Source organism: Fringilla coelebs (assembly GCF_963513975.1).
Source record: "Fringilla coelebs genome assembly, chromosome: 2".
In the NCBI taxonomy this organism is placed as follows: Eukaryota; Metazoa; Chordata; class Aves; order Passeriformes; family Fringillidae; genus Fringilla; species Fringilla coelebs.
Genome location: NC_140029.1, coordinates 4,799,670 through 4,822,092, shown reverse-complemented (window position 1 = coordinate 4,822,092; position 22,423 = coordinate 4,799,670). Strand labels below are relative to the sequence as shown.

Below are 22,423 nucleotides of genomic sequence, written 5' to 3'. Positions count from 1 at the left end.
CTCAGAGTACACAAGATCAAAAGAAAACCATTCTAGATCTGCTCTTTGAGGGGTTATTTTCCTAAACTTTGCTTATTCAAAGTAGCTGGGAGGAAAGGAGGGGTGTTGTTGCAGACATGTACAGAGCAGCTGATCAGAGGATCCATTTGTCAGCTTGGGTTCTGTCACAGCTAAACTGTGAAGTTGACTGAGGAGTTGTCTTTGGCATTATTGATTTTTCCAGAGGTAAAATGAAGAATTGGAACAACCCCTCCTACATTCTTCACCCTACTGCCTTAAAGTCCAACTTCAGTAGAAACAAAATGCTGCCTTTTCTATTTTGGGAACCCTGAGGTGCTCCCACTGATTTGGTGCTTCCAAAACAAAATTTTCTTCTTTTGATTTTGTTTGCCTCAAGTCATATACCTCAAGCGGTTGCCAGCTGTCAGATCTGTGGTTCCAAGTCAGCCAGGTTGCCCTGCAGCTGCCCTGAAAGCCTGAGGAAGTGGGAACTTAAGGAGGACCTGACTCTTCCTGACAAACCAGTACAAGATGCAGCTAAGGAGCAAGGGAAGTGCAGAGTCAGGCACAATTAACGTACACAGAATCTTGGTTTGCTGCTTTTGTCCTCCTGGACAGAGCCCTCAAGAAGTTCTTTATGAAGCCTGTGAAGAGAAAATTTTTGTTGCTGTATTGCCAAGTGATTTTTTATTAATTTATTTATTGCAGCATGGATGAGATCACACCTCTGTAGTGCAGAGTGTGGAATGTATCTTGTAGCAGAGAACAGCCTCTGCCTCAGAGAATCCTTTATTTTGGTTCAAGAGCCAACACTGAAAAGAAGGAAGAACTTTACTGTCCCTTTACAGATGGGGTCCTCAGGCAGAGAGAGATGAGCTGGCATGTAATGACCATCTAGGAAATCTGTGGCAGAAACTGAGGCACAATTTGAATTCCCTGTGCTGCCATTCACTTACCCTGACTTCTGTGTCATCCTCCTCCTCTGCAGGAGGAGTCTTAGTCAGCTTTTTGTGTGCCAAAAAAATCTCTGAATCAGTCCAGATTTATCAGATCCTCTTGACAATTTAAATATATCATCTAAGGACTGAAATACAAAGGACTGTGAACAGAGTTACTCTTCCTGGTTTTTTTTTTTTTTATTCCAGTTTCATTTTTGCCCTAATTTCTTCACCTTTCTTGAGTTGATGTGTTAATTAAAGTATTAGTATGGTGATTTCATAGCACATCTAATTAATGAAACTGCTGAAACCCAGGTTTTCATTGTCCTCACCCTTACTTCCATTAATCCAAATGTTCTTACTCTGCAATGCCCTTCACAGAGGTTTCTGTCCTCAGCTAATCCATAAGAAGACTGGTAGCTCTGGTTTTAAAGGTGCTAAAAACTGCTTTATGCCATGCCTTTTATGAACACAGTTGTTTAGAAAGTGCTAAAGGAGCCCTCAGGATTTTACAAGGGCACTGATACTCTCTCCTGGCATCATTTATATTTTCCAGTAGTTCAACTCTACATGTTTGGAGAATCCTGAAATGGTCCCAGCTGCCCCTAGGGGCCTCTTACTGCTTAAATTGTGCCTTGTGATACTCAGGGAGTTACTGCAAGATAAACAAAGTTACAGGGGTTTACCACCTCCCCATTTGCAGAGTATTTCAGTATTTCTTGTTGTGATTTAGTGAACACTCCAGAAGGCAGTGGAACAGCAGAAGCAAAGCCCAACCAGTGGACGTGTAAAGTGTGTTCATCTGCTTTCCAAGAGCCCCAGCTGCTGACAGGTAGGAAGTGCTAGAAATTCTTGGGAGAGCACTGAGAATCATCAGCAGAGTTCTGCTCTCCCATGGCTGTGAAGCCATGCACCATCCATGGTGCAGTATGAGAAAAGTTTTAAATTTTGTGTTCCTTTAAGGAAAGCAGTAGTAGGGAAGGTAGAACAAGGATATTTTGGATGTTTTGACCATGGCAGTGTTCAGTCTCTGGACAAACAGCTGTAATGTTGAATCTAGAAGAAATAAAACTATGATCTAGAAGATGATGGGACTGTCAGGAAAATCAAGGATAGGGAGCTGCATGAGCAGTGTGAAGGTCAGTGATGCCAGGTTATACTTTGTGATGTTGTCCATCTGGTATTTATGGCACAGATTTAGTAAGGGTAATGAAGTATATATTTTTTTCTGCATTTCTTTTGAAGCTATTTTATGCAATTTTTCAGAGGAGCTTAAAATTATTTAGAAGCTTTGGCCATTTGATGGATCTTTTTTGAAAAGGGGACTTCGGTCAGTAAATAACTTGGACATTTGGAAAAATGCACCCATTATTAGAAACACAAATTTTTACTTTGATATCAACAAATCTCCTTGAAAATTCAGTTCTTGTGACTGTTGAATAAGCTGTAGGCTTTGATTTGTGAAGATATTGTGACTGCTGTTGAAATAATTTGAAGTAAGTCACTGCAAAGTGAAATGGATCTGTTAGATGGGCTTCAACTAGTTCAATTTGAGTATTTTAAGGATAATTTAATCCTTGCTCTCCTGTTCTTCCCTATCCACCCAGAGCACTTGCTGAGTCACCTGGAACAAGCCAAAGGTGCCTCCCCAAGCTGCCAAAATGATGCTGAGAAAGCAGAGAAAGCAGCAGAGGCTGTGCCAGCAGATCAACCAGTGGCGAGTGATGCAGCCAGTGCCAGCACAGACTCGAGGAGAAAGGCCAGGAGGGGAAGAAAAGCCAAAACAGCAAAAGTAGAAACACCTCTTGTCATTGATGAAGAGAAAGATTCTGCAGGTAAAACAGAAATCTACAAAATGCTAAGCAATATATCTGTTTACACATCTGTGACAATGCCTTTGCAGAAAGGCCTAAAAAGCAGCAGAGACAAGGTGGAGGTATTTAGTTAGATCACTAAAGCTGCCAATTTACAAGTTTTGTTAGTTATTTCTGAGGGCCTTGAAGGCAGCACCTACAGCCAGTCACCTGCCTTCTTCTGTGATGGTTTGTAGACAGCCCCAGAGAAACACAGGGTAATGAGAACTGCAAGAAGGAACAGGAGAGGCAGCATTCTTCCTCTCAGGAGGACAAATCTTTCTCTGTCTACCTCAAGTTTAGTTTAGAAAGGGCTTTACCTTCCTTGAAGGGATGTTCTAATAGGAAATTTTGTGATGCTTGGTCAACTGACCCTGCAGTAGAAGTTTGGAAAGATAAGAAGTTAGAAAAAGGTGAGATGTCCCTGCCCATGGCAGGGGGTTGGATTAGATTTTTAACAGTCCCTTCCAACCCACACTGTTCTATGATTCTTTGAATGTGTTTGTGGACAATTGATTTGTCCAGTGCCACCTCTTATTACAAATCCTGCATTTGAGGTTTTGCTTCCAGCTGTCCACATTACTGCTGTATTTGTTTCTTTGGTGTGTGTGCAGTGGAACATGCGGCTGACGCTGTGGCCAAGGTCCCTCCAGAAGAGGTGGCCCTGCCTCCAGCTCCAGAAGAGAGGATTATGGATCTGGTTTTAGGAACAATGCCCAGCAGCACAAACAGCATCAGCTCAGTGACAAAGTAAGTGTTCTGGGATGCACAATTTCCTCTTACTTGTATCTAAGATGATGTAGAATGCAACAGTTCTGCTCAACTTCTGGGCACACAGATGCTCTTTTTTATCAGCATAAAATTGTGTGATGCTGCTGCTGCTTCAAGAGGTGATTTTGAGTGCCACTTGTACACTGGTACATAACTTGTACATTGGAACATAACATAAATGAAAATTTCTTTTTTCATCATGTTATTGCTGTTATTCTGTGTTCCCAAAAGCCTCCTACAGCTGCAAGGTGAAATTTATTCCCATTGAATGTTAGTGATAAGACAGGCAAAGAGATTTTTTTCTTTCAGAATATGTTAATAGTTTTTATTATTATTCAGTCTTGCTTGTCATCTTAGCTCATGAATGGCCATGTTGATTTTGCTGTGATACTCCAGATTTGGATCAGTAGGAGGGGAAAACTTCAGTATAACAGAACTTCAGGGAGACTCTTAAGTATCATGTAATTAATTCAGGTTCTTTGGTGTCTTTTTGTCTTGGTAAAATTGGCCTTTTGAATTTATTTTTCTTTTTGTATAACAGAGCACTTTTATGAATTAGCTAGTAATGGTAGATATTGAAGTCTTTAGCAGACAGAGAGCCATCAAAAGTCATTTCAGCATGTGGTTGTGCTGGGAAATGGCACAGTACTGCTTGGCACCCTGCTGCCTCTGCCCAAATACAGCTTTGACATGGGGACTGCCAAGCTCCCTAAGCTGAGCTAGTGCTGATGCTTTCAGAGCAGAGCAGATCCTTTCTGTTCCTCTGAGGGGCCTGCAAAGAGAATCTCTGCTGTTGCTTTTTGCTTCATTGGTTCTGGGTGAAGAAAATTTGGAATGAGTGACATCTGCAGCTTCCAGGGGGTGGCCAGGGGAGCACCTCAGAGCTGGGGAAGCTCCATCCAGGCCCCCTCCCTCCTGCCAGGAGCTGAATTTAACACTCCTCTAGTTTTTACTAGCTGGTGGAACTCTGTTGCAACCTGTGGGCTAGCTTTCAGTCCCTGCCTTTCTCTCTAATCCAGTAGGTTTGCTCATCACCAAAACACCATGTCCCTCAAAAGAAGTTTCATTCTCTCCAGTAGACACGGGATTCGGCGGAAGCTGATAAAGCAGCTGGGGGAGCACAAGAGGGTCTATCAGTGCAGCATCTGCAGTAAGATCTTCCAGAACAGCAGCAACCTCAGCAGGCACATCCGTTCTCATGGTGGGTTGGCTTTTCCCTTGCCTGGGATTGATTTTATGTCTTGATTGTAATTGATTTTATGTCTTGGTTCCACCTTTGAGTTAAACAGCAGGGCTCATTTTAGGGTTTGGGATATGTATTTATAAGAGCTGGTTTTGCTTTTTTCTTTCTTTTAAGTCTCTCTAGGAAACTCTTAATTTTTCAGACCAAAGCATGAGAAGATAATAGTTATCTGTTGCAACAGATAATGCAGAATTGAAGTTGAAAATATTTAAAATTTGAATTAGGTACATCTTTTAAATCAGGGCAAGGATGTGATCTTTTTTCCAAAGCTTTTTTTGCCTTTAAATTGATACATAAATATCACCCCCACCTTCACAGGCATGTGGGTAACATAGCTGTGTAAATGTCAGGTGTTTTTCCACCTGTGATTTGCAGTTCCAGGGGTCTGTGTCCTATTCTAAAGGTTCTGTGAAAAATCATTACTGAAAAAGGGTGGGGGAGCTAAACCAAAATTGTTGGAAATGGTTAAAATTCACTAGTTAGATCTCCTGCAATACTAAATTTTTCATCACTAGCCTGTGTGTTTGCAATGGCTTGTGCTTTGGTTTCCTTTGCCTTGCCTGGAGTTGGTTATTATCAATCACTGACTACTTCCCTTTCATCTTGATTGATCCCCTCAGGTGACAAACTGTTTAAATGTGAGGAATGTGCAAAGCTGTTCAGCAGGAAGGAGAGCTTGAAGCAGCACGTTTCATACAAGCACAGCAGGAATGAAGTGAGTGGAAGGGGCTCTTGCAGGGTCTGTGTGGAAAGGCACAGTGAGATTCCAGGTGTGAGCATGCCCTGCTCCTGTGAGCAGGTATCCCATGTGAATGAGAAAGGACAGAGAGGGAGTGTTAACATCTTAGAATAATTGACAGATTTGAAAAGTGCTTTTGAGCATGTGCAAGTCCTTTTCCTATAGAAAATTGCTTTCAGGCATCAATTCCAGCAAGACAAGCTGGAGTTAGCTGGACCTGATACAGAGGTGAGACCTGACTTGAGTTATGCTGCTAAATGGGGTTGTTCCATTCTTGTTTGCTTGTCCTGTTTGATTTCTCCCCATTATCATTCCTTTAATGTGTGAACTCTCTCTTTGGAGGCTGCTGCCATAGAAATATTAAACAATCCTGTAGTGGCACCTTATTAGTGAAAATTTCCATTGTTGCTTGGCACCAGGGTCCTTAACTCTCAGATTTCTGCCACCTCTTCTGGAAGATGAGTCAGATCACATCTTGCTTCTCAATCATTCTGTGTCTGTGTTGGACAAGATATTCCACATCCACACAGGAGCATAGTTTTTGTGGTTTTTTATAGCTCAGATGTAGGAACATGGCAGGATAATACAGCGTCAGAAGATAAATGCCCTCTTGAAGGATTAAAAATTGGAAAGAACAGAAAACAAAAGAAGTATTTGAGGTTTAGAATTTCTCTGTCAGATGTGACTTGGCTTTTCCTGTTTGTGATCCTCAGGTGGACAGTGAGTACAGATACAAGTGCACCACGTGTGAAAAGGCCTTTCGGATAGAGAGTGCACTGGAATTCCACAACTGCAGGACAGGTGAGAATGGATAACTTCCTCTGCTCCATTCTGGGAAGATGTCCCCAAATCCATCTCAGCAGAGGAGCTACAGAAAGGGATTAGGGATTTAGGTTTTTGTCATCATCACAAGAAGCAACATGTTTTTTTGATAAGAAAAGTGTAACCAATAATCTGTAGAGCAACACATCCACTTAGGAATTGGATTTTTTTAATATCTCCTGCTCACCTGTGTAATATCTACACTGGTGTTTCCTTTGTTCACAGATAATCTCTGTTTAACTTTTTTCCCTAAAACTAAATTCCACCTCACTCCTCTGCAACAGAGGAACTGGAAAGAGGACCAGTATTAGTGGTAATTTGTAGTTTTTTGGGATTGCAGTTTTCTTCAGCTTTCTCCAGCTTTATAGTTGCAGTAGTCTCTAAATGTTTTTTTCTTAGTATCACTCCAACCTGTGCTTTTGTCCCATAGCCATCCCTTGTTGTCCCATAGCCATCCTATTATTTCTGCTGTGATCTTATGCTCAGAAAATGCCATCCTGGTTACTTTTATGGCCCCACAATAAAATTCAGTCCAGAATCACACAGGTAATTGCCCTTAGAGCATAGTGATGGATTCCATGTTTAAAACCCAGATCCAACAGAGGAACCACCTGTCTCACAAACATCAAAAACCTGCTTTCAGCTCTAAAGAGCTGCATGGTTTCTCTTGCTTACAGATGACAAGACATTCCAGTGTGAGATGTGTTTCAGATTCTTCTCTACAAACAGCAACCTTTCAAAACACAAGAAAAAGCATGGGGATAAGAAGTTTGCATGTGAGATCTGCAATAAGATGTTCTACAGGAAGGATGTCATGCTGGACCATCAGAGGCGGCACTTGGAAGGTAAATTTACTGCAGATCAACCTCATTATTTCTCCTGAAACAGCAGTGGAGGTGGGCAGGTTAAGGAAATGAGAGTGTGCATTAGATCTTCTTGGATGGTGACTGTCTTTTTTTAATCAGTTACCTGATCAAGAGTTTCAAGTTTCATGAAAAATCACAGTAGTGGGTCCAGAGCTATTAACAGTCATGTAGAAGCTGCATGGCTTATTCTGCAGCAGTTTAGACTGCCTGATTTTATTTTTTTTTCTTTCTTTGAGTCCTATTCTTCTTTTTTTAAAATTTGTGTGGTAACTTGAAAATCTGAAGGCAGAGAGTTAACTTGCCACTCTCTTCCTGAGAGTGACTACTACATAAGTACAGTGTCAGCATGTTATCTTTGAAACACTTGAGAATATATGAAAATGAGATGTTATGAGGGTTTACTGTTCAAAATCTCAAGCATCTAAAGATATTACAGGTACTCAGAGACTGGAAAAAGTTGGTACATTGCTCAACATGTATTAGAATGTGGTTAGTGTCTTAGATGATAAAGCCAAAACTGATTAAAAAAAAAAAACCAGCAGCCAGATTGTTTATTTTGTGTCATGAACCTGAGGACAAGGGGCTGCAAGACACTGGCAGTGTCTCATTTTCAGCGGTCAGAGTAGAACAGGAGCCCTCTGCCCTCATGAAAGTAGCAGAGAAAGAGGGCTGAAATCCTCTCTGGGCATTACAGCTGATGCTGGATGCTTGCATCTCTCCTTAGAGATTTCCTCTCTTTCTTAGTGAGGGTGAATTTCTGAGCCAGATACCAGATTGAAGTGCCAAGGCCTACTAGATCTGCCTGTTTCCTGGTGTTGACAAAAATGTTTTTGACAAAAGTGTTTTCAGTCACCTTACAGTTGCTTTAATAACCAATAAGCCATAACACATGACTTTGGCAGACTGCTTCTATATTCTTAAAACACATTTTAATTTAGAATTCACCCTTTTGTTAGCAATTCCCCCTGCATTGAGGCCCTTCCCAGTGTTTCACTCTTCTTGCCAGTCTCCTCCTGAGCAGGCCTGCAGGCTGGAGTGGAAAGCCATGGTTTATTTCTTGTTTTGTTTTTTTTTGATGGGGACTGCTGTGTTAAGGGGTGAGACGTGTGAAGAGAGAAGACTTTGAGCACAGCACGGAGAGCATGGTTCGCTACAAGAAGGAGCCCTCGGGCTGCCCCGTGTGTGGGAAGGTAGGAGCTTGTGCCACTGTGCCATGAGAGGCTCTGCATTGTGGCTCCAGGGCTGCTGCCCTGCTCAGTCCAGAGAGGAGAAAACTGAGGAGACCCATCCATACATTTACATACATCCATACATCTCCAAGGGGTGTCAGAGGATGGTGCCAGACTCTTTTCGGTGGTGCTCAGCAGCAGCACGAGGTGGAGAGGCCATAAAATAAAATACAAGTTCCACCTCAGCATGGGGAAGAAATTCCTCACACTGAGGGTGGCAGAGCTCTGGAACAGCTGCCCATGGAGGATGTAGAGTGCAGTCAGGATATTCCTCTTTAAACACCTGTAGCTCCATTATTTATCCAAGCCCACTGTGGCCATGGATGGTGGGAGCTGACAGCACAAAGATGAGAGCAAAACTGCATTTCAAGCCTGAGCTTTCCTCAGGACACCCAGCACAATGGAGAGTGTCACATGGCCTCTGTGTGTGTCAGTGCAATCTTGTGGCTTATGTTATTTAAAATGAAGTTTTTTTGGCTGGTTATGAACAGCTGGAGTTGATTGTGTGCATCGGGAATCCTCTTCCATGGGAAATAAAACTGAATTCATGGTGTAGTCATGGCATGGTTGCATTTGAATGTTCAACAGTCATGATCATAAGTCACTGTTGTCACAAGGAGTGTGGGTTTTACATGTGATTTTATAAATGTTTAATGATTCATGGTGCAAAAGGCACTCAAGAACTCTTCAGCTGATGTGAAGACCTCTGATTTTGATGCTTTGGATATGTTTCATATCAGTCAAGGTACATTTTGTGGCTATATCTTTTTAGGGACAGATGGAACATTTGTGATTGAAAAGACAGTGCCTAAATATTTCAAACTCTACTACGTGTAGAGCTGCAGCTTTTTTGGAAGTCCACTCCTGTTTTTCCTGGGAATTGGAGAACTTTGTTTTATCCAGGAAACAAGGTGGGAGGGAACCCCAAACCACCTGCTTTTCCTGGTAATTTGAGGGGAAAACCCCCCTGGTTTTCACAGGAATTGGGGAAAAAAACACCTCAAACTTGCCATTTTTCTTGGGAATTTGGGGGATCCCTCCCTCTATTTGGGGCTAGTTTCTAATGACAAATGGCTAGTTTCAGTCAGTTCCTTGGAACTCTGCCCCTAGATTTTGCCATGCCAGCAGTTCTGAGGCAGACTCCTAACAGGAGCTCCTGCATGTTTCTGGCCAGAAGGAATAAAAAAAGACAGTAAATGTGTTCTGTGCTCTCCACTGGATAGGTTTCAAAGAACTGTAGCTCTGCTGGACATAATCCAAAAATCTTTTCTTCCTTTTCTTTTCCTTTTAGGTATTTTCTTGTAGGAGCAACATGAACAAACACCTTCTAACACATGGAGACAAGAAATACACCTGTGAGATCTGTGGACGTAAATTTTTCAGGGTGGATGTGCTGAGAGATCATATTCATGTCCATTTTAAGGTATTGTGTTAATAATCAGTTACAGAAGGCAGATTGTTTTGTCAACACTGAATTGTAAGGAATTAAATGAAATTAAAGGGAATTGTATCACTCAGTGGTGCTCATAAAGATGCTTTTATTGATGTAATACTGTACCAGCTGAGTGTTTTTATATTAAAATTCCTTTTATATGCAGAAAAATTAATATTAGTTGTTTGAATAAGTTATTCCTTATGTGGTCCTGGACAGAGAAATTCTGGATTGAATGAAGCAGGAGGATATTTTAAATAAATAATATTACAGCAGTTAATGCAGAGCAGTCTACATGGAAGCAAAAGGTGACTAAGCCTTACTTTTTGAAGAAGTTTAATCTGTTAAAACAAAATATTCTTTCCCTTTACACAGGACATAGCCCTAATGGATGACCACCAGAGGGAAGAGTTCATTGGTAAAATTGGAATCTCATCAGAGGAAAATGATGACAACTCTGATGAAAGTGCAGATTTAGAGCCTCACAAGTATAGCTGCAAAAGGTGCCAGGTAGCTTTAAATACTTTCAAATTAACTCGTTTTGGGATGGGGGAGGGAGTGGAGGAATTTATAAATAATTCAGAATTTTAAATAACATTAAGGGCTCTCAAAGAGACGGCCAGTTCTCAGGTTTGCTGTCTTCTGCAGAAGATCTGTGAACTGAGGCTATTCCATAAGAATTGAGGTGGTGTCCAGTTAGGGGGATGATAAACACTAAAAAAAGGAAAGAGACACATTCACTTTTTCCTGTGAGGAAGAAAACAAGCAAAACTGGAGGAAGGATCAATAAAGGAACAGTCACATCTCTAACTACCTTTTAATTATGTGCAACTTTAAATGCTTACAGCATTTCTGATTGATAGAGTCCCCAGATTGATTGATTGATTAATTATTATGAGGTCAGAAGGTTCTTTAATGGGTATCCAGTTTGGAGGAGTAAGACTGCTGTTTATGTTCAGTGTGACTGCTTATTCTTGCTCTGCTCCATTGCAAACAGGATGGTGTTGGAAGTGCTGCTGGAATGTAATTCACTTAGTTTTCAGCTGAGAGAGGAAGATTTTTTAAACTTCTCACCGTGTGGCTTTTGCCATTTTCTAAAGAAATAATGGGTCCTTAAGGACTCTGTGCCCTCCCTGGGTGAGCACACTGTGCTGGGGTGCAAAACCACTCAGTGAGAACAGCTAAACTGACACAGGGACAGGGGATTTTTGGTTGTTCAGCCACTGAACTGACCCTGGAAATCAGAGCTTATTTCACAGCCCACACTTAATGTGGTGAAAGTTCTTAATTTATCTTCATTTAAAGACCTGGAGATAATAATATTTCAGTTTTCTTATCTGGGAGATGGTTTTCAGTTCAAACTGATTTTAACTTTGTGTCAGAAAACATGTGAAGTTGAGGTGTCACAGCAGTTCATCATGTTCTTGCTTTCACTGTGCTGCTTTTCTTGCCTGACACTTCATGGGTACATAAACTATATAAAATTGTGTGCTTCCAAGTGAGGGCAGTTGAGCCATTCAAATCAGAAAGATCTTTTTGGAAGTTGGGGGTTTTTTCAGTGCTTTTGCAGGTGTTAGTGAAGTAAACAGTTGTGTAAGGGCACAGCTGTGGGAAATGGGATTTGATGTGAGGAGATGGGGACACTGAACAGCCAAAGAGAAAACAAATACAGGTAACTCCTGGAGGAATCTCTCTTCTGAGCTCTTAAAAAATCTGGTTTACTTGGTGTCAAAGTGCATCTTCACCAAGCTGTGCAGTGCTGTTAGAAATGCCCTGACTAGTTCCAGAATTGGAGCAAAAGCCCGTGTCATTATGGCACTTCACCCTGGCATGCTGGAGCACATCTGGATGTGCACATCTGGAGCTCAGTAGTGCAGCACTGTCTGTCATAGCTGCAGCACTCCCAGGGGCTGAGCCAGAGTCACTGCCCTGCAGTGCCTGGAAATTCCAACCCTTCAGGAGCTGCTGCCAAAGCTGATGGTGCAGGCAGGAGCTCACCTTGCCCCTAGAGCCCAGCAGGAATTTTCTCCATCTGTGATGTCCTCACTCTTCCAGAGTCACAGAATAATCTGAGTTGGAAGGACCCTCAGGGCTCACTGAGTCCAGCTCCTGGCTCTGTGCAGCCCCTGGAATCCCACCATGTGCCTGAGAGCATTGTCCAAACGCTCCTTGAGCTCTGTCTTGCTGCGGTGACCAGAACCTGGGGAGCCTGCTCAGTACCCAGCCATCCTCTGTGGGAGGAACCTTTCCCTAATACCCAACCTAAACCTGCCCTGACACAACTTCAGGCCATTTCCCCAAGTCCTGTCACTGTCCCCACGGAGCAGAGATCAGTGCCTGCCCCTCCTCTGCCCCTCACAAGGAAGTTGTAACTGCAGTGAGGTCTCCCCTCAGTCTCCTCTTCTCTTGGCTGAACAGACCAAGTGCCCTCAGTGGCTCTCACAAGGCTTCCCCTGCAGACCCTTCACCATCTCTGTAGCTCTCTGGACATTCTCCAGTAGTTTAATATCATCCCTATACTGTGGTGACCAAAACTGCTCTCAAGGTGAGCTGTTGGAGGTTAAACCTGGCTGTTCCTCAGTGCATGAACAACTCAAGGTCCTCTTCTTGTGCAGAAGTGGAGATACCATCTCCACCTAGAGAAAAGAGTGAATTGATGTCCTGTAGCAGTGTGCTTGTAATGTCCAAAGAGTTGTCCAGCTGTCACAGGTTTTTCATCCCGTGGCACGCTGGATTTTAGTGCTACACAGGATATTTACGTCTGCTTGATGTTACCTGCTCATTGCCGTGCCCGAGGACTTTTTTCCCCCTTCCATTCACTATTGGTTCATTCCCCAGCTGACCTTTGGCAGAGGGAAGGAGTACCTGAAGCACATCATGGACGTGCACAAGGAGAAGGGTTACGGCTGCAGCATCTGCAACCGGCGCTTCGCCTTGAAGGCCACGTACCACGCGCACATGGTCATCCACAGGGAGAACCTGCCCGACCCCAATGTGCAAAAGTAAGGCTTGTTCCACTCAGAAGAGCTGCCTGCTTGGAGTTCTAATGGTTCTGCCACCTGGGGTGCTCTTAGGGAATTTAGCTGTGCTAAAATAACTGTGCAGTGCTGGGTTAAAGTGATTATTATGAGCTTGAAATGTGTGTCGCTGGTGATCGGCTTCACACGGATTGGTGAGTCGGCAGCCCCCCAGTTTGGGCTTTGCAAAGTGTAAATCAGTGATTTTAATAAATGGTTTTGAAAAAAATTGAGTGTATAGCAATGCCAGACTGCTGCAAGCTTGCAGTCAACTTGGGGTTTCTCAAGGCTCCTTTAGAAAAATTTGTGCTTCAAGGAATTTTTGGAGTAATTAGTATTAGCAAATGAAATACACTTAGTGACAGAGATGCCTGAGAATCCCCTCTGCCTTGAGAGAAGAATCACAGTTTTTGGTCTTTTTGGTTTCAGATACATCCATCCATGTGAAATCTGTGGCAGGATTTTTAACAGTATAGGAAATCTGGAAAGACATAAGCTTATACATACAGGTAAAAATGTTGTTTCTTTATTATTATCAATACCAAAGAGAAATTTCAGTTGCCAGTGCCTGCCTTTTTTTGCTAGAGGATTTTCACTCTACATTACACCAAGACAAATATAATATTTATTCTTTTAGAGTAAGTCAGTTTTCCAAAGCAGGTAGTATTAATGAAGAGATTTGATCTGGGCACACAATCCAAATTCCTAATTGATATGTTTGTAGGATTCACCTAATTCTGTATTCTGTTCTTTCCCAAATTCTTATCCATGCCACCTTCTCGCCATTACACAGGCTGAAACCTGCTATTGCAAAATCATTTTTAACAGCTCATTACTATTTCATGCTATTCAGTCTTCTCCTACCTCAGGCTTTATCTTTTTTTTCTCACACCAAAAAAACAGCTTTTCTCTCTGTTCAAAGTCTTCTAATTTAATTTGGGCTACAATATCCATGAAAGGTGTGCTTGTCAGCATAGGTGGGCTGTTGCCCTCTAATTCACCACTTTAATCAATTTTTAGGAGATGCACATTACTCATTAACATTTTTTTTTGTTTATGTTGTCTTTTAAATTTATTTTCAAGGTGTAAAAAGTCATGCTTGTGAGCAATGTGGCAAATCATTTGCTAGAAAAGACATGTTAAAAGAACATATGCGAGTCCATGATAATATCCGAGAATACTTGTGTGCAGAGTGTGGCAAAGGTATGTCTGATGCCTTGTTTTCCATTCATTGTGATACTGAGTAGCAGGTGAATATCTGAACTTAAACAACTGCCATGCTGAGAATCGTGGCAGTGCTGTAAACCCTGCATTTTTGAGAGGTAGAAAATGTATTAATCAGGAGCATTGCTGTTATGTGAGCTGCCCTAATTTTGTATAGTTTGGTTTCATGGCTATAACACAGCACTGATTTTAGTAGGATTTGTTTCTGTGGGGTTGAGGAATGCCTGATTTGCAGCACAAAAGTGAATGCAACTTGATCTTTTCATTCTAGGCTTTTCACAGGCTTAAAAAATAGAGTAATTTCTCTCTGTAAGAGCCTCAAGAGTCAAAGTCACTGACTTTTTTAAATTTCTCATGTTACAGCTTGACCAAGTCTGAGTTGGTACTTTAGTGGGAGACAGTAGTAAGTCTGACACCTCTAAGGATGTTTTATCTTTGCTTGTCCCTACTGTTTATCTATCAATGATTACTCAGATATTTTCCAGAGTTTTTTTCCTGGAATTAAAATAATAATGATGAAGTGAATTGCTACATAAACATTTAAAATACGGAACTGTGGACTTGCAGCAAATATAAAACAGAGCTGTTGCTTAACAACATGAGCCTGATTTCTCCCCTGAAGGTGGGAGTGATGGCTTAAGTGTCTGTCCTGTGCTTTCTGCCTCACAGGAATGAAGACAAAACATGCCCTTCGTCACCACATGAAGCTGCACAAAGGGATTAAGGAATACGAGTGCAAGGAATGCCACCGAAAATTTGCACAGAAAGTCAACATGCTGAAGCATTACAAGAGACACACAGGTGAGGGCTCCAAAGATGGACAAAAGTTGCCCTGAATCAGTTAAATCTTTCCCAGGAGGACTCTTACATAGAGCAGTCAGACAGTATGACAAAAACTAATAAAATATGCATGTTCTGCTCTTTGAAAAGTGAGATTTTGTCCTGTCCTCAGCCAGGACCGCTTGTTCTACAAATTAATGCAGATTAGATGGTATCAAGTTTTGGGTTTTTTAAGGTAATCTTGGTCTAGGGTAGCAGTTTAAGTTAGTGCTCATGTTGTGATTTCTCAAAACAATTTTACTTCCCACGTCAGTTTCTCTAGGATTTATTTTCTGCTCTATATGGATATAGTGGAATGGCTTAGCTAAAAATAGCTGGTGAAGCTGGGTTTCTGCCTTTTTTTTGTCTGGGATTTTTATTTTTTTAATGTTACTAATACAAAACTCAGAATTGTCCCAGATACCTTTAGGCTGCTTTCACAGGTGCCAAATGTACTTTTCATGCAGGAATCAAAGATTTCATGTGTGAGCTCTGTGGCAAGACGTTCAGTGAGAGAAACACAATGGAGACTCACAAGTTGATTCATACAGGTAAACCCTCTAAAAAGCAGTATCCAGCAAAAAAATACCTTCATTTTACTCCTTAATTTTGATTTAGTCTGGCCAGTCTTGGAACTAACGTTGCACATCCTGTTACCAAACATAAATTATTGCTCTGATTGAGGCGTTGGCAATCTGATGCTCATCCATTGGGTTTCCTTCCTTCCCTCTGCCACCAGTAGGAAAACAGTGGACGTGTTCAGTGTGTGATAAGAAGTATGTCACTGATTACATGCTGCAGAAGCACATCCAGCTCACCCATGATAAGGTGGAAGCCCAGAGCTGTCAGCTGTGTGGCACAAAGGTTTCTACCAGGGCGTCCATGAGTCGACACATGAGGCGTAAACACCCAGAGGTGAGTGAGTTTGAGTGGTGGATTGTGGAATTTTAAATTTTTTTTTCTTTTAAAGGAATGTTTATGATCTTCAGTGACTTGAAAGGAATTACTTTCTTTCCTTCTCTCTCTTTTTTTCCTGTTCTTTTGGGCCCAATTTTAGGTAGTATCTGTGAAACATGGACTTAACTGAATCAGCCATTTCACTATCTGATTCTCAGTCCCTAAAAATGAAGTTCTTCTGATTATATAAATCTCTTTTCTTTTTCTACTCCGGCTTAAATATATGTTTTTTCATGTTTTGTCTCCATCCATTAGTGAGTATAATGGATTCTTTTTTCCCCATTGTGTTCTCTGTATTCAGAAGTGATCTGAAAGAGGCAGTGAATAGAGAGGTGATGGCAGCATCTGCTGATGATGCAAAATTATTCTCAGTATTAAAGATGAATGCTGACTGGAGAGAATGGGGATTAGAGGGACGTTTGTCTGACCCCAGCAGGGTTTTTCTACATTCTAAATATTGTTTCTCCTTAGCATTTCCTGTTGAGGTTTGATTAAGGCTTGTCTGTTCCCTTTGAGGCTTTTTAAAAATTTTTTAACTACCAAGTTTTCATTAGCATTGCTTTGCTGTTTTATCATGATGACTGTGAAGAAAGTCAACAAAATGCTTTGTTTATTGATTTAGGGATTTAAAATGCAGCTACATATCTGAAATCCAGAGGGCAATTTGTCTCTATTCTTCGATGAGCTGAGATGTGTAGATTCATCTGAAAATAATTAAATAGGACACAGTTGATAGGTTTATAAATTCAAATGCTAACATAATACTTATTTTTTCCAAACACATTGTTTTCTGTAGAATTCATCATGTCCCAGAGGGTTATGTTCTGTCTGGAATATGAAAATAGACATGTTCTTTTACTGTGTTTAAATTTTGCTGGATTAGAGAGAGAGGGAAAAGGTGATATGCCAAAAGGTTATTTTTAAAAGCCACAGTTAACTCCCTGTATTAAATACTATGTGTAAAGTGTTAGATTACATCCCTTTTGCTTGGTGATGGGGTTTATTAGGGAAGTGCTGTGCTGTTTGACTGTGCTTTGCAGTGCTGCAGTTCTGCAGCTGACACCTCTTTGTGTTCAGATTCTTTCAGTGAGGATTGATGATTTAGAGCCGCTGCCAGAGACAACCACCATTGATGCCTCTTCAATTGGGATTGTTCAGGTGAGTTCCAGGCCTGCTGCAGGGTGAGGTGGGACAGCACTTTTTGGGTACAGAACACAGCTGGGTGTGGGCTGATGGGTGAGGAATGTGCTTTTTTAGAGTCAGCTCCAGTGGAACATGTCCAAGCAGCCACAAGCTGTGGATCTGCTTGGTTGTATAACAGGCAGAATGTAATTACAGGGCGAGGTCTCAATCCCTGGAGTCAGGATTTTGCTAAAGTTTGTTTCTTTGCTTGAGAACTGACAGTAAACCAGCTTCAGGTGATTGTCTCTTACTTGGAACTTCACTAACCAAAAGGACTTGATGTTTTGTTTGGAAATGTGTTGTTCCAGCCGGAATTAGCCTTGGAACAGGGTGAACTACCAGAAGGGAAGCAGCACGTAAAAGCTCCTAAAAGTGGCCAGAAAAGAAAACAAAAGTCAGGTGAGGAGGAGGAAGCTCAAGTGCCTGAGGACCCTGCCTTCAGTGAATACACAGAGAAGGAAGGTGAATTCACAGGGAATGTTGGAGATGAAACTAATTCAGCTGTACAGAGCATCCAACAGGTGAGCTGCAGGAGGAGGGTGATGGGTGGCATTGCTTAGAGGGATAACCCTTCTTATGGTTAAAAAAAGGTCACAAAAGAGTGGTTGGAACATTTGGAGCTAATTGGATAAATTGTGGTAATACAAAGATGGATTTAAAAACCCAAGAAGTTGGACCAATAAGCTCCTCATGTTTTTTTTATTTCCTCTGATGTTATCATCAATTTGTTTGCTAGATACCACTAGCTGGCTGAAGCTGGGATTAAAATAATGAAAGTTAATTTGTCTGTTTGTTCTGAATGTTCCATATCCCTCTCTCCCATCACCATCTTACTTCTACCCTTGGAAGCTGGTACATTCCAAGTTTCCTGCATTCCTATCTGTGTGTGACTTCTCTTGCTGGCACCATATGAGCCCACTAGCACTTCCCTGGTGTTTGGTGGTCAGAATCTCCAAGGCTGAATGTGGATGCCATGGGACAGAGAGAGAGAAACGGCAAGCATTTCTCACAGCAGCTTGTGAGAAGTTTTAAAGAGCTAGAAGGATATGATAACTTGTTGACTGTAAACAATTTGCAGGTAGTGTTTTTCTACTTTATTTTTCTGTTCCTCTCAAGGACAATGCGTGAGAAAGATGTTTCTGTTAGTTAGCCAATAGCACAGAATCTATCATATAAAGCTGCATGGTTCTTTTGAACAAAGCATTCTTTGCCTTTCTACGATCCTGCCTCTCACCTGTTCCTGCCCCGACCTCGGCGCAAGAGTGACAGCTGAGCTCACCTTTGTGTTTCTCCTCAGGTGGTGGTGACCCTCAGTGACCTTTGTGTTTCTCCTCAGGTGGTGGTGACCCTCAGTGACCTTTGTGTTTCTCCTCAGGTGGTGGTGTCCCTCAGTGACCTTTGTGTTTCTCCTCAGGTGGTGGTGTCCCTCAGTGACCCTTGTGTTTCTCCTCAGGTGGTGGTGACCCTCAGCGACCCGAACGTCACAGCCCCCTCCAGCTCGGTGGGCCTCACCAACATCACCGTGACCCCCATCACCACGGCAGCTGGCACCCAGTTCACCAACCTGCAGCCCGTGGCCGTGGGCCACCTGTGTCCCCCGGAGCGGCAGCTGCAGCTGGACAGCTCCATCCTGACGGTCACCTTCGACACCGTCAGCGGCTCGGCCGTGCTGCACAACCGCCAGAGCGACATTCAGCTCCCGCCGCAGCCCGAGGCTCCCAACCCCCAGTCCGTGGCCCATTTCATAAACCTGACCACCCTGGTGAACTCCATTGCTCCCCTGGGGAACCAGATGACAGAACAGCACCCCCTGAGCTGGAGGTCAGTGCCTCAGACTGATGTGCTGCAGCCCCCGGCGCCGGCCGCGCCGCAGCAGCCGGGCCAGCAGCCCGTTCAGACAGAGCAGCAGCAGCAGCAGATGTACAGCTACTAATTTATACTTGGGGAGGTGCTGGCGTGGACAGTGCTCAGAGACACAGAAAAACACACGGACCTTTGGAAAATTTCTACTGGGATTGTTTGCTGGATACCAAACAGAGATGGGAAAATGTTTATACGGTGAAATTTCAGCTGAAATTGGCAGATCACCCTGCAACGCCCCGGTCTGAGGTTCTCACGCGGTCTCTAAAATTTAGCACTCCCTTGCAGTTGTGCACTAAGATTGAGATTTGACAGGTGCATCATCACACACCTTAACCAAAGCAGGGAAATCCTAAATTTTGCAGCACTTGTGATGTACAAAAAGCCTTTCAGCCATACCATGTCACTTCTTTCCAAGTCTGGAAATGGCACCTGAAGACCTTGTTCAGAGTGGGTGAAATGTCCTTGTGGTCAGCTGGTAGAGACTGAAAGTGAAGATACAAAGGGGCAAAACAGGAATTGTCTTTGTTTCTTATCTTTAGGTCTTGTATCTAACAACATCGGTAAAGTAGGTGGAATTTGGGGTTTTGGGGCGGGCGTGAGTGTGGTGTGGAAGAAAATATTACCAATTATTTCCATTTTAGTCATGGGAAAACCCCTGTCCCCATCAGACAGTGATAGTGCTACTTGAGTCAGAGAGCTGGTCTAATGCTGAAGCAAACTTTTATGGTCTTCTAGTCAAGTTTCAATCAAACCAATTACAAACTGAAAGAAGAATGTGATCCAGTTTTATGTAATTTTTGAAACCTCCTCTTTCAATCTTGCTTTTAGCTAATAGGCCTAAAGAGCAATCAGTCCCCTTTGATGAAGTTCAGGATGTGAATTTTTTTTTCAATTAGACTTATTTCATCCTGTAATAAACATTTGAGAAAGCATTCTTTTTATATATATATACATATATATATATATATATATATAGCCTTTGTATTTTACTGTGTGTTCCTGGTGAGTATTTGTGTGAAAAACACTGTTACCAACACAATTCATGAATTCTTTCATCCCCATGTTGACGCTTCTCACGGGAAAAAAAAAAAGGATGGATTCTGTTCCTTCTGTTCCCAAAATTTATTTCCAAAGTTCACAGCCACACACAAGGTTGTGTGAAGTGCAAGAAAAAGAAAAAGGAATGTCTGAAGCATATTCTGTGTCCTGCCACATGGAGTCAGTGTGCCCCAGTGTATAAAGGGCACCCTGTATGCTGGGATGCAAATCCTGGGCTGGGTGAAACACATCTGTGCTGACAGAACCCCTTCATTTCATTCTCCATCCATGGATGTGCAGTCTGGACTTTTGCATGTCAAGAAGATAGTGTTATTCCCACAGGGAAAATGAGCTGGTAGCAAAAAGGAATAAACTAAATATATATATATATATATATAATATGCATATATATATATATATATAATGTTGTTGCTTGAAATCCTGAAGGGCAAACCCTGCTGTGGCTGAAGAACAAGGTCCTTTGGGGCAGCAGACTGAGCCACAGAACTGTGCTGAAGGGTTTTTTTCCCCCTGAGGATAAAGCAGCTGCTGTGTCTGACAGTGAGGATGGATTGGTGGTTGTAAAAATCCTGTCTGTGCTTATTGTATTTATGAAAAATTCTATGTTTTAGCAGAAATATGAGTAGGAACGACTTTAGCTTTGAAAGTCTCTATTAACATGGACTACTTGACCCATAAAGGTTGCCTTACAATCTCTACAACAAATTCTCCCAAAGTATAAATGTCTGGATATTAAGATTAACCTCCAGTGCTTTTCTTGGTGCCATGGCTGTGTCCAGAGGCTTGGGACACCAGGCTTTGTGTAAAGCTGCAGGACAGGGTTAGCAAAGGGGTTTCTGCTGACAGAATTTGTGTGTCAGAGGAGCAGAACTACTTTTGATTAAATGTCACCAGGTGAATAAAATACCTGCATGGGAGGGAGCAGTATTTGATGCTGGCACAAGGGTGCATATCAGAAAGAAAGATATCTTTTAGCAGTGTGGGAAAGAGAATTTTTCATTCCCTGCTCAATTCTGTCTTCCTTAGGTACTTTTCACACACATACTGTGAGACCCTGTAATTTTTTAGCCTCCCAATATCCTGAGTACAGTTCCAGGATTATTTCACCACTTGCTTGAGATAGTTCAGTTCCTCCTCAGCTGTCCTGCCCACAAATTCTTCTGTTTCACACCAAACTGATGGGCAAGAGGAAGCCAGGTTTTATTTATGAAATATATTATGTACTTGAAACTTCTTTCCCCCCTGTGTTTGCCTAATTGGTAAAGGCACATTATCTTTTGTCAGGTGGAAAAAGGGAAAAAAAAAGGAAGGAAAGCAAATTCTGTGAAAAGGAGAGCTCCTAGGTCAAGTTGTTGTGGTAAACACAGAATTTTTACACAATCAAAGCTTTGTTGAGACACGTGTAAATGGTGATTAGGCTTTTAATTGGGGAGGAAGAGGTTTTTTACCTTAGCAGAGTCCATCTTCTCTATGTTGATACTACTGACAGTGGCATTTGTGCTGCATTGAATTAACCTGCATCATTTTAACACACAATTTCCTGCTTGATAAGAGTTGCACTCAGAGGAAATCAAACTTTAGAGACCTCTTTGGCTTCACAAAATCTCTATCCTAATATAATCCCCTGGTTTTCTGTACTCTTACGGGGTTTGGCATCCCTCCCATGCTACCCAGCCTCAGTAACCTCATCCAGGCAATAGGATCTTGCCTTTCTGGCAGTGCTTGATTCCAGGTGATTTTAGGAGTAATGATCCCACAGGAAGAGCTTGCATGTTGGTTTTCATGTAGAAATGTCCCTCTTCAATCTCAGAATCCCCAAAATCATGGAACAGCCCAGGCTGGAAGGCACCTCAAAAGATGATTGATCTGATCCAGCCTTTTTCTAGGGAAAGGGAGCATAGGTGAGGTGATAGAATCATAAAATCATCACTAACCTGTCTAATTGCATCTTTTAAACCTCCAGTGACACAACTCTGGGAAAGCTGTTCCAGTGGCTGACTGTTTTTCCTGTAAAAATGACCTTAAATAATGTTCAGGAGAGGAAAATATAACCACTGGAAAGGCTTTGGTTAGGCCAGGCAGTAGAAAGCTCTCTGAATATGATCTTCCCAGAGCACTCCTTTGAGACAGGATTGTGAGTTTCTCCACGGCCCTTGCTGTGGTGCCTCATCATCTCCCAGCATGATTTTATTATTATTCCTGTTATTAACATCTCTATGAGAAAACAACTGTATCTTGGGTGTGCTGCACCATGGGAAAAAAACAAAAAATCCAGAATAAATTATTCTGTTTGCTTTTTGTTTCAAATGGTTTTGTTTGGAGATGTTGGAAATTGCTGCCTTTTCAGAGAGAGCTTCCCTTGGACAAGCAGTGACTGCTCTCCCAACTAAGCCTTTTCCAGGTGAATAC

The 22,423-nt window shown here is 42.1% G+C and overlaps 1 protein-coding gene across 2 annotated transcripts in view; it reads left to right on the top strand.

The window, feature by feature from the left end:
* PRDM15 (PR/SET domain 15) overlaps nucleotides 1–20,347 on the top strand; it is a 32,772-nt gene extending 12,425 nt beyond the window's left edge. The window contains exons 7-25 of one of the 2 annotated variants that reach the window (XM_084226657.1): nucleotides 1,672–1,770; nucleotides 2,546–2,773; nucleotides 3,406–3,541; nucleotides 4,585–4,763; nucleotides 5,426–5,520; nucleotides 6,258–6,345; nucleotides 7,044–7,211; nucleotides 8,328–8,422; nucleotides 9,753–9,884; nucleotides 10,269–10,403; nucleotides 12,732–12,895; nucleotides 13,340–13,419; nucleotides 13,994–14,113; nucleotides 14,804–14,935; nucleotides 15,421–15,504; nucleotides 15,693–15,868; nucleotides 16,988–17,068; nucleotides 17,401–17,613; nucleotides 18,546–20,347. In XM_084226657.1, the coding sequence (XP_084082783.1) occupies nucleotides 1,672–1,770; nucleotides 2,546–2,773; nucleotides 3,406–3,541; nucleotides 4,585–4,763; nucleotides 5,426–5,520; nucleotides 6,258–6,345; nucleotides 7,044–7,211; nucleotides 8,328–8,422; nucleotides 9,753–9,884; nucleotides 10,269–10,403; nucleotides 12,732–12,895; nucleotides 13,340–13,419; nucleotides 13,994–14,113; nucleotides 14,804–14,935; nucleotides 15,421–15,504; nucleotides 15,693–15,868; nucleotides 16,988–17,068; nucleotides 17,401–17,613; nucleotides 18,546–19,025 (2,885 nt within the window). In that variant the 3' untranslated portion in view covers nucleotides 19,026–20,347. Of the gene's footprint in view, nucleotides 1–1,671; nucleotides 1,771–2,545; nucleotides 2,774–3,405; nucleotides 3,542–4,581; nucleotides 4,764–5,425; nucleotides 5,521–6,257; nucleotides 6,346–7,043; nucleotides 7,212–8,327; nucleotides 8,423–9,752; nucleotides 9,885–10,268; nucleotides 10,404–12,731; nucleotides 12,896–13,339; nucleotides 13,420–13,993; nucleotides 14,114–14,803; nucleotides 14,936–15,420; nucleotides 15,505–15,692; nucleotides 15,869–16,987; nucleotides 17,069–17,400; nucleotides 17,614–18,545 lie in introns of both variants that reach the window. The other variant, XM_084226656.1, reaches the window with a different exon arrangement.
* Nucleotides 20,348–22,423: the final 2,076 nt, after the last annotated feature.